The sequence below is a fragment of the Bombina bombina genome, chromosome 4 (genome assembly GCF_027579735.1).
Source record: "Bombina bombina isolate aBomBom1 chromosome 4, aBomBom1.pri, whole genome shotgun sequence".
NCBI classification, from domain to species: Eukaryota; Metazoa; Chordata; class Amphibia; order Anura; family Bombinatoridae; genus Bombina; species Bombina bombina.
In genome coordinates, this window is record NC_069502.1 from 1,119,690,582 (window position 1) to 1,119,702,867 (window position 12,286).

The window sequence follows — 12,286 nt, forward strand, 5'->3', positions numbered from 1 at the left end:
TGCTAATATGAAAGAAATGAATTTATCAGGTAAGTTCTTACATAAATTATGTTTTCTTTCATGTAATTAGCAAGAGTCCATGAGCTAGTGACGTATGGGATAATGACTACCCAAGATGTGGATCTTTCCACGCAAGAGTCACTAGAGAGGGAGGGATAAAATAAAGACAGCCAATTCCTGCTGAAAATAATCCACACCCAAAATAAAGTTTCATGAAAACATAAGCAGAAGATTCAAACTGAAACCGCTGCCTGAAGTACTTTTCTACCAAAAACTGCTTCAGAAGAAGAAAACACATCAAAAATGGTAGAATTTAGTAAAAGTATGCAAAGAGGACCAAGTTGCTGCTTTGCAAATCTGATCAACCGAAGCTTCATTCCTAAACGCCCAGGAAGTAGAAACTGACCTAGTAGAATGAGCTGTAATCCTTCGAGGCGGAGTTTTACCCGACTCGACATAGGCATGATGAAATAAAGATTTCAACCAAGATGCCAAAGAAATGGCAGAAGCTTTCTGGCCTTTTCTAGAACCGGAAAAGATGACAAATAGACTAGAAGTCTTTCGGAAAGACTTAGAGCTTTGTATTATTATGTTGAAGCTACTAACAGCATCCAAAGAATGCAATGATTTCTCCTTAGAATTCATAGGATTAGGACATAATGAAGGAACCACAATTTCTCTACTAATGTTGTTAGAATTCACAACCTTAGGTAAAAAAATTCAAAAGAAGTTTGCAGCACCGCCTTATCCTGATGAAAAATCAGAAAAGGAGACTCACAAGAAAGAGCAGATAATTCAGAGACTCTTCTGGCAGAAGAGATGGCCAAAAGAAACAAAACTTTCCAAGAAAGTAATTTAATAACCAAAGAATACATGGGTTCAAAAGGAGGAGCTTGAAGAGCCCCCAGAACCAAATTCAAACTCCAAGGAGGAGAAATTGACTTAATGACAGGTTTTATACGAACCAAAGCTTGTACAAAACAATGAATATCAGGAAGATTAGCAATCTTTCTGTGAAAAAGAACAGAAAGAGCAGAGATTTGTCCATTCAAGGAACTTGCGGACAAACCTTTATCTAAACCATCCTGAAGAAACTGTAAAATTCTCGGTATTCAAAAAGAATGCCAAGAAAAATGATGAGAAAGACACTAAGAAATATAAGTCTTCCAGACTCTATAATATATCTCTCTAGATACAGATTTACGAGCCTGTCACATAGTATTAATCACAGAGTCAGAGAAACCTCTTTGACCAAGAATCAAGCATTCAAACTCCATACCTTAAAATTTAAGGATTTGAGATCCTGATGGAAGAAAGGACCTTGCGACAGAAAGTCTGGTCTTAACGGAAGAGTCCACAGCTGGCAAGAGGCCATCCGGACAAGATCCGCATACCAAAACCTGTGAGGCCATGCTGGAGCTACCAGCAGGACAAACGAGCATTCCTTTAGAATCTTGGAGATTACTCTTGGAAGAAGAACTAGAGGCGGAAAGATATAGGCAGGATGATACTTCCAAGGAAGTGATAATGCATCCACTGCCTCCGCCCGAGGATCCCGGGATCTGGACAGATACCAGGGAAGTTTCTTGTTTAGATGAGAAGCCATCAGATCTATTTCTGGGAGTTCCCACATTTGAAAAATCTGAAGAAATACCTCTGGGTGAAGAGACCATTCGCCCGGATGCAACGTTTGGCGACTGAGATAATCCGCTTCCCAATTGTCTATACCTGGGATATGAACCGCAGAGATTAGACAGGAGCTGGATTCCGCCCAAACCAAAATTTGAGATACTTCTTTCATAACCAGAGGACTGTGAGTCCCTCCTTGATGATTGATGTATGCCACAGTTGTGACATTGTCTATCTGAAAACAAATGAACAACTCTCTCTTCAGAAGAGGCAGAGACTGAAGAGCTCTGAAAATTGCACGGAGTTCCAAAATATTGATCGGTAATCTCACCTCCTGAGATTCCCAAACCCCTTGTGCCATCAGAGACCCCCACACAGCTCCCCAACCTGTAAGACTTGCATCTGTTGAGATTATAGTCCAGGTCGGAAGAACAAAGAAGCCCCCTGAACTAAACGATGGTGATCTGTCCACCACGTCAGAGAGTGTCGTATAATCGGTTTAAAGATATTAATTGAGATATCTTTGTGTAATCCCTGCACCATTGGTTCAGCATACAGAGCTGAAGAGGTCGCATGTGAAAACGAGCAAAGGAGATCGCATCCGATGCGGCAGTCCTAAGACCTAAAATTTCCATGCATAAGGCTACCAAAGGGAATGATTGTGACTGAAGGTTTTGACAAGCTGATATCAATGTTAAACTTCTCTTGTCTGACAAGGACAGAGTCATAGACACTGAATCTATCTGGAAACCTAAAAAGGTTACCCTTGTCTGAGGAATCAATGAACTTTTTGGTAAATTGATCCTCCAACCATGATCTTGAAGAAACAACACAAGTCGATTCGTATGAGATTCTGCGAAAATGTGAAGACTGAGCAAGTACCAAGATATCGTCCAAAATAAGGAAATACCAAAACCCTGTTCTCTGATTACAGACAGAAGGGCACCAAGAACCTTTGAAAAAATTCTTGGAGCTGATCCTAGGCCAAACGGTAGAGCCACAAAACTGGTAATGCTGGTCTAAAAAGAGAATCTCAGAAACTAAAAGTGATCTGGATGAATCGGAATATGCAGATATGCATCCTGTAAATCTATTGTAGACATATAATGCCCTTGCAGTGGTCTGAGGTGTAGGCGGGCATAAGGAACTATGTCCATTGCCGCTACCATGAGTCCGATTATCTCCATACACTGAGCCACTGATGGCCGAGGAATGGAATGAAGAGATCGGCAAGTGATTAAAAGTTTTGATTTTCTGACCTCCGTCAGAAATATTTTCATTTCTACCGAGTCTATCAGAGTCCCTAGGAAGCAAACTCTTGTGAGAGGGACAAGAGAACTCTTTTTTATGTTCACCTTCCATTCGTGAGATCTCAGAAAAGCCAACACTATGTCCATGTGAGACTTGGCTAGCTGGAAAGTCGACGCCTTAATTAAGATGTCGTATAGATAAGGCGCCACTGCTATACCCCGCGGTCTTAGAACCGCCAAAAGGGACCCTAGCACCTTTGTGAAAATTCTGGGAGCCGTGGCCAACCCGAAAGGAAGGGCCACAAACTGGTAATGCCTGTCCAGAAAGGCGAATCTGAGGAATTGATGATGATCTCTGAATAGGGATGTGTAGATACGCATCCTTTAAATCCACGGTAGTCATATATTGACCCTCCTGGATCAGAGGAAGAATAGTCCGAATAGTCTCCATCTTGAAAGATGGTACTCTGAGGAATTTGTTTAGAATTTTGAGATCCAAGATCGGTCTGAAAGTTCCCTCTTTTTTGGGAACCACAAACAGGTTGGAGTAAAAACCTAGCCCTTGTTCCGCTCTTGGAACTGGGCGGATCACTCCCATGGTGTGTAGGTCTTTTACACAGCGTAAGAACGCCTCTCTCTTTGTCTGGTTTGCAGACAATTGAGAAATGTGAAATCTCCCCCTGGGGGGGGGGGGGGGGAGTCTTTGAAGTCCAGAAGATATCCTTGGGACACAATTTCTAAAGCCCAGGAATCGTGAACATCTCTTGCCCAAGCCTGAGCGAAAAGAGAGAGAGAGAGTCTGCCCCCTACTAGATCCGGTCCCGGTTCGGGGGCTACCCCTTCATGCTGTCTTAGAGGCAGCAGCAGGCTTCTTGGCCTGTTTACCTTTGTTCCAAGCCTGGTTAGGTCTCCAGACTGACTTGGATTGGACAGAATTCCCCTCTTGCTTTGCTGCAGGGGAAGCTGAAGCGGGACCTTTGAAGTTCCGAAGGGAACGAAAATTATTTTGTTTGGTCCTCATCTTATTTGTTTTATCCTGAGGGAGGGCATGGCCTTTCCCTCCAGTGATGTCTGAAATAATTTCTTTCAGTGTAGGTCTGAATAGGGTCTTTCCTTTGAAAGGGATGTTCAACAACTTAGATTTTGATGACACATCAGCAGACCAGGACTTAAGCCATAACACCCTGCGTGCAAAAATGGCAAAACCTGAATTCTTTGCCGCTAATTTAGCCATTTGGAAAGCGGCATCTGTAATGAAAGAATTAGCCAACTTAAGGGCCTTAATTCTATCCATAACATCCTCTAATGGAGTCTCCACCTGGAGAGCCTCTTCTAGAGCCTCAAACCAGAAAGCAGCTGCAGTAGTTACAGGAACAATGCATGCAATAGGTTGGAGAAGAAAACCTTGATGAACAAAAATTTTCTTTAGGAGACCCTCTTATTTTTTATCCATAGGATCTTTGAAAGCACAACTGTCTTCGATAGGTATAGTTGTACGCTTAGCAAGAGTAGAAATAGCTCCCTCCACCTTAGGAACAGTCTGCCACGAGTCCTGTATGGTGTCAGATATGAGAAACAATTTCTTAAAAACAGGAGGGGGAGCGAACGGAATACCTGGTCTATCCCACTCCTTAGTAACAATAGTCACAATCCTCTTAGGGACTGGAAAACATCATTGTAAACAGGAACCTCTAAGTATCTGTCCATTTTACACAATTTCTCTGGGACCACTATAGGGTCACAATCATCTAGAGTAGCTAATACCTCCTTGAGCAATAAGCGGAGGTGTTCAAGCTTAAATTTAAAGGCCGTCATATCAGAATCTGTCTGAGGGAGCGTCTTTCCTGAATCAGAAATCTCTCCCTCAGATAACAAATCCCTTACCCCTACTTCAGAACATTGTGAGGGTATATTGGATACGGCTACTAAAGCGGCAGACGGCTCAGCATTTGTTCTTAACCCAGAGCTGTCACGCTTTCCTTGTAAACCAGGCAGTTTAGAGAAAACCTCTGTGAGGGTTTTATTCATAACTATGGCCATGTCTTGTAAAGTAAATGAATTTGACGCATTAGAGGTACTTGGCGTCACTTGTGCGGGCGTTACTGGTTGTGACACTTGGGGAGAGCTAGATGCTAAACCCTCATTTTCTTCTAACTGAGAATCATCTATTGCAGTATTTTTAAGTGCTAAAATATGCTATTTATAGGCTTCTAAAGACATAGAACAAGGATTTTCCTTGGTGTCAGACATGTTAAACAGGCTAGTAATGAAACAAACAAGCTTGGAAAACACTTTAATCAAAGAAAATAACACTTTAAACAAAAACGGTACTGTGCCTGTAAGAGAAAAAAACTGCACAAACTCTGCAAAACAGTATAAAAAAAGCAGTAAACAAAACTAAATTTTTACAGTAGCATCATAAAGCCTTAGTAACTTTGCACCACTATGCAAATAAACAATTAACCCATTAATGTAAAAACCGGATTGAAAAAACGTCAAAACCGGTAAAATAACGTTCAGCACCTTGCCACAGCTCTGCTGTGGTGCCTACCTGCCCTTTAGGAACGATTTGTGGGGGAAAAAACCTCTTTACAGCCCTCAAATACAGCAGGAATCTCTGGATAAGTAGCTGGATGCTTGTGAGGTAAATAAACTGTAAATATGCCCCTCCCACCTCACTCGATGTTATGGGGCCTAAAAGAAACACCACAGAGTGTTTCTTAAACTAGCCATGTGGGTTAATAACCCTTAAACAAGCCACAAAGACCCCTTAAAGTCCCTCAAAAAACGTTTTATTTGTAATTAAACCAAAACGTTTTTTCCTATTAGTGTCACCAGTAACTATGAGCCCTTTATGCAAGCTTGGATTCCTCTTTTACTGAATACAGCTTACCTTTCCCTCATGGGGATATTGCCAGCCTTTTCTAGAAATAACACAGTCTGTCTAGAAAAAAAAATAGACTAAACATACCTTAATGCAGTTTAGCCTGCAAACTGTTCCCCCAACTGAAGTTTTCCTGTACTCTTCAGCCCTTGTGAGAACAGCAGTGGATCTTAGTTACAAAATGCTAAGATCATCATCCTCCTTGCAGAAATCTTCATCTCTTTTCTGCCAGAGTGTAAATAGTACACACCGGTACCATTTAAAATAACAAACTTTTGCATGAAAAAATAAAAACTAAAATATTTGTCACCACACTCCCTTTGCCCTTCCTAGCAGTTAAGCAGGCAGAGAGAATGACTGGGGGATGGAGCTAAGGGAGGAGCTATATAGACAGCTCTGCTGTGGGTGCTCTCTCTGCCACTTCCAGTAGGGAAGGAGAATATCCCATAAGTATGGATGAATCCGTGGACTCGATACATCTTACAAGAGAAAGAAAGAACAGAGTAAACCTACTCTGGCTTTCTATACTGTAAAAAAATCTTGCTTGAAGCAAAGTAGATCCAATTTTTCTTCAGACACCAAAACTTCACCACCTCCATGCACCAAAGCAAAGAGAATGACTGGGGTTTGTGGGAAGGGGAGTGATACCTAACAGCTTGGCTGTGGTGCTCTTTGCCGCCTACTGCTGGCCAGGAGTGATATTCCCAACAGTAAATGATGACGTTGTGGACTCAACATACCTTAGGAAAGAAATAAATATATTTAAAAAAAAAAAAAAAAAAAAAAAGCTCAGCAGCCAAAGGGTTAAACAAAGAATAACATGAGAATGACACAAATTTGATTATAGAAGTAAATTGTAAACTTTTTTTTTTTTTTTTTTAAATTGTATTGTCTATCTGAATCATGAAAGAAAAAAAATAGGGGTTTCATATCCCTTTATGGTGAATGGTGTGATTGGGTGGGCTGTGTTTAGATTACAATCCTGTGACGCGATAACCCAACCCCCCCCCCCCCAAAAAAAAAAAAAGAAACGTACAAGCATGGATGAGGAATAAGACTACATTCTTGCATTGTATTTATTTTGCTTGCAAATAGTCTTTTTATGAAAAAAAAAAAATTTAATAGATGATATTTTCCTTACCTGATTGGGCAAAAATGTCATTGCGAGCGGCTGAATAGAAAATATAATCCACAGTTAAGGCGGTTCGTGAGTGAGAAGTTGTGATCTCTGGCACTCCTGTTTCAGGAAAGAAATGTGAATAGACAGAGGACAGACTGAAGTGATGCTGCAAACTTGATTCGGTCCTAGTAAAAAACAAACAGATAAATTACATCACATTCCATTTGAATATCATATTTATGTTTGTCAATATATATTTTGACACAAAACACATACGGCCCTTTATTGCAAATTAAGAAGCACTACAAAAAGCATTTAAATTGTAAAAAAAGAAAGTTAAAATATGGTAACAAAAATAATATATTTCAAAATTAAGTAAAGTGCCAGGTTATAAGAGCCTATTAAAGCTATCATGAATTGTGCGTATAAATTTCATAGTTGAAAACATTTTCAACTGTGGGAAAAAATAAGCATAGCAGCTCAAGTAGACTTGTAGCTGAAGTGACTAACAGAGTGTATTCAAAGTTAAAGGGACAGTCTAGTTAAAATTAAACTTTCATGATTCAGATAGGGCATGCGATTTTAAACAACTTTCCAATTTACTTTTATCATCACATTTGCTTTGTTCTCTTGGTATTCTTTGATGAAAACTAAAAATAGGCTCATATGCTGATTTCTAAACCCTTGAAGACTGCCTCTTATCTCAGCGCATTTTCACAGCTTTTCACAGCTAACAGCACTAGTTCATGTGTGCAATAGACAATATTGTGCTCACTCCCGTGGAGTTATTCATGAGTCAGCGCTGATTGGCTAAAATGCAAGACTGCCAAAAGAACTTATATAAGGGGGAAGTCTGCAGAGGCTTATATACAAGGTAACCACAGAGGTAAAACATATATTAATATAAAACTATGTTGGTTATGCATAAATGGAGAATGGATGGGTAAAGGGATAATTTTTTAAACAATAAGAATTCTGTAGTACACTGTCCCTTTAAGTTGGTTCAAGTCATCATTGCCATGTGGACAGTTACAAATCCATTGAATATCCCCCCTGCTGATCCAATCTAATTAAAAAGTGATGATAAAGTTTCCAATTTGTATAACTAGATCTGGAATGGAAACAATATTTTAGATGGACTTTAATTTGTCCATTCAAATTAAGAGAGATGCTATAACTTGCTTTTTAATATAGCAATGAAATTCTATTACCCTGCGCTATGGCCGCCCATTTAGAAAGAAATTTTATTTTGGGAGCTAACTGTTTTAATTGTTCCCCAATCAATGCTTTTTTTGTGTGCGGCTAGAGAGCCAATTGGAGAACAGACAAAACTGTTGGCTCACAAAAAATAAAAATAAATTATTTTTGAAGTGGGTGGCCGGAGCCCAGGGTATTAGAATGTCATTGCTATATTAAGAGTTATAGTGCATCTTCATTAGGATGGATGAATTTAAGTCCATCTAAAATTTCATTCCAGATCTAAATATACGAATTGGAAACTTTACCATTATTTAAAAAGTTTGTTTTAGGTAATCGTAAGAATGCATCAATTTCATGTTGTAATGTGGATTCATTTATTTTATTTGTTTCACTTATTAGGTTTGAGTAATGAGGTAAACAATTTTCATTGTCCGCTTGCACAGAGCTCTTGCAAAAGACTCAAACAAATGCCAAAATGACATTTGGTCAACGATTCTCATTATAGAAACGTCATTTGGCGCATTAGATATTAAGCTGGGGCTGAAACTCACTGTCTTAAGTAAAAATAGTTGGCATAAAATAAAAATGTTTACAAATTACTGGCAAGTATTTTAAAATAATTTTCAAAAATAAGCAAAGATTACTTACATAGCTAAGCTGTCAGTCTGATCCACCCCCCCATAACTGTTTAGCATTAGAAACACAGGCATTGTATTTCACAGCTGCTTATTTGCTTCAGCAGATAATCATTGTGTACTTCTGCATTCTACCAAAGCAATAGTAGATATAAAAACGGCAATAGAAGGAAATGTGTGGGGGGAGTTACAGCTTTACAATTCAGAAACAAAAAAGAAAGGGTTAATGGCGAGGCACTGCAGTATAAATTTGCAGGTAAAGTAATTAAAGTACATATTGTATTTTGTCTCTATCAAAACTTGTTTTATGTCCCTTTAAGCCCATAGTTACAATCACTTTATGATCAGCACAACATCCCACTTACTTTTTGATATAGGAGGTTTAACACAGATGTCATGAAAAAGACTGTAAGGGATTGGAAATTTTCATGATTCCATGCACAAATAATTAATCAAACAGTTAATGTATTAGCAGTTCATATTAAACACTTTGCATTTAAAGAACACATATGATTGCAGGCTGGCTAAGGTCTTGGAAATAAGGCCTTTCCTGTTCCGCTCGCAACGAAAAAGGAAATTTATGCTTACCTGATAAATTTATTTCTTCTACGATATGACAAGTCCACGGATTTCATCCTTACTTGTGGGATATTAACCTCCTGCTAACAGGAAGTGACAAAGAGCACCACAGCAGAGCTGTATATATAGCTCCTCCCTTCCCTCCACCTCCAGTCATTCGACCGAAGTTAGGAAGAGAAAGGAAAAGCCAAAGGTGCAGAGGTGACTGAAGTTTAAAAACATATAATATATACCTGTCTTAAAAATGAAAGGGTGGGCCATGGACTCGTCATATCGTAGAAGAAATAAATTTATCGGGTAAGCATAAGTTTCCTTTTCTTCTCCAAGATATGATGAGTCCACGGATTTCATCCTTACTTGTGGGATACAATACCAAAGCTACAGGACACGGATGAAAGGGAGGGACAAGACAGGAACCTAAACGGAAGGCACCACTGCTTGAAGAACCTTTCTCCCAAAACCAGCCTCAGAAGAAGCAAAAGTATCAAATTTGGAAAATTTGGAAAAAGTGTGAAGAGACGACCAAGTTGCAGCCTTGCAAATCTGTTCAACAGAAGCATCGTTTTTAAATGCCCATGAGGAAGCCACAGCCCTAGTAGAATGAGCCGTAATTCTTTCAGGAAGCTGCTGTCCAGCAGTCTCATACGCCAGACGGATGATACTCTTCAGCCAAAAAGAAAGAGGTAGCCGTAGCTTTCTGACCCCTACGCTTTCCAGAAAAAACAATGAATAATGTAGATGACTGACGGAAATCCTTAGTCGCCTGCAAGTAAAACTTCAGGGCACGGACCACGTCCAAGTTATGCAACATACGCTCCTTCTTAGGAGGATTAGGACATAATGAAGGAACCACAATTTCCTGATTAATATTCTTATTAGAAACAACCTTAGGACGGAAACCAGGTTTGGTACGTAAAACCACCTTATCAGAATGGAAGATAAGGTGAATCACATTGTAGCAGTGAAAGCTCCGAAACTCTAGGAGAAGAAATAGCAACCAAAAATAAAACTTTCCAAGATAACAACTTAATATCTATGGAATGCATGGGTTCAAACGGAACCCCTTGAAGAACATTAAGAACTAAATTCAAACTCCAGGGTGGAGCAATTGGTCTAAACACAGGCTAAATTCTGGTTAGAGCCCGACAAAAAGACTGAACGTCTGGAACATCTGCCAAACGTTTGTGTAGCAAAATTGACAAAGCAGAAATTTGTCCCTTTAAGGAACTCGCTGATAACCCTTTCTCCAATCCTTCTTGGAGAAAAGACAAAATCCTGGGAATCCTAACTCTACTCCATGAGTAGCCCTTGGATTCGCACCAACCAAGATATTTACGCCATATCTTATGATAGATCTTTCTAGTGACAGGCTTACGTGCCTGAATCAAAGTATCAATGACCGAATCAGAGAACCCCCGCTTAGATAAATTCAAGCGTTCAATCTCCAAGCAGTCAGTTGCAGAGAAACTAGATTTGGGTGTTGGAAAGGTCCCTGAATGAAAAGGTCCTGCCTCAATCGAAGCTTCCACGGCGGCAGAGAGGACATGTCCACTAGATCGGCATACCAAGTCCTGCAAGGCCACGCAGGCGCGATTAGAATTACTGAAGCCCTCTCCTGTTTGATCCAAGCAATCACCCGGGGCAGGAGAGCAAACGGTGGAAACACATAAGCTAGGTTGAACGACCAAGGCACTGCCAAGGCATCTATCAGTTCGGCCCGAGGATCCCTTGACCTGGATCTGTATCTTGGAAGTTTGGCATTCTGACGAGATGCCATCAGATCCAACTCTGGTCTGCCCCATCTGAGGATCAGAGTGGCTAAGACCTCCGGATGGAGTTCCCACTCCTCCGGATGAAACGTCTGTCTGCTTAAAAAGTCTGCCTCTCAGTTGTCCACTCCTGGGATGTAGATTGCTGACAGATAACAAGAGTGGGCCTCTGCCTACCGAATTATCTTGGATACTTCTGTCATCACTAAGGAACTACTTGTTCCTCCCTGATAATTGATAAGCCACAGTCGTGATGTTGTCCGAATGAAAGTGAATGAATTTGGCCGAAGCCAACTGAGGTCACGCCTGAAGCGCATTGAATATTGCCCTCAATTCCATAATATTAATTGGAAAAATTGACTCTGAACGAGTCCACACACCCTGAGCCTTCAGGGAATTCCAGACTGCACCCCAACCTAGAAGGCTGGGTCCGTCGTCACTATCACCCATGAGGGCCTGAGGAAGCACGTCCCTTGGGACAGATGATCCTGAGATAAACGCCAAAGAAATTAGTCTCTTGTCTCCTGATCCAGATCTATCTGAGACAAGTTGCATCATCTCCATTCCATTGTCTGAGCATGCTCAGCTGTAGTGTTCTGAGATGAAAACAAGCAAACGGAATGATGTCCATTGCCGCGGATGGCCACTGATGGCCGAGGATTGGACTGAAGGGCTCGGCATATTCACAATCTTTAACTTTCTGACCTCTGTCAAGAATTTTTTTTATGGATATGGAATCTATTAGAGTTCCCAGGAAGGGAACCTTGGTCTGTGGAATTAATGAACTCTTTTCTCGATTCACCTTCCACCCGTGAGTCCTCATAAAGGACAGAGCCATGTCTGTATGAGACTTTGTCAGATGGTAGGATGACGCCTGGATCAGAATGTCGTCCAGATAAGGCGCCACTGCAATACCCCGTGGCCTGAGAACCGCTAGAAGGGACCCTAGAACCTTTGTGAAGATCCTGGGTGCTGTGGCCAACCCGAAGGGAAGAGCCACGAACTGAAAATGTTTGTCCAGAAAGGCAAACCTTAGGAACTGGTGATGATCCCTGTGGATAGGAATATGAAGATATGCATCCTTCAAGTCCACGGTAGTCATATTGACCTTCCTGGATCAATAGCAGAATTGTTCGAAGAGTCTCCATCTTAAAGGATGGGACTCTGAGAAACTTGTTTAGACTTTTTAGATCTAAAATAGGTCGAAACGTGCCCTCTTT

General features: G+C 40.6%; 1 protein-coding gene across 1 annotated transcript in view; it reads right to left on the reverse strand.

Moving 5' to 3' along the window:
* The window catches only part of ANGEL2 (angel homolog 2), a gene marked incomplete in the record, with an annotated part of 89,839 nt that overhangs the window by 20,674 nt on the left and 56,879 nt on the right, over positions 1-12,286 (reverse strand). The window contains 1 exon segment of the mRNA XM_053712471.1: positions 6,905-7,068. Coding sequence (XP_053568446.1) covers positions 6,905-7,068 — 164 coding nt within the window.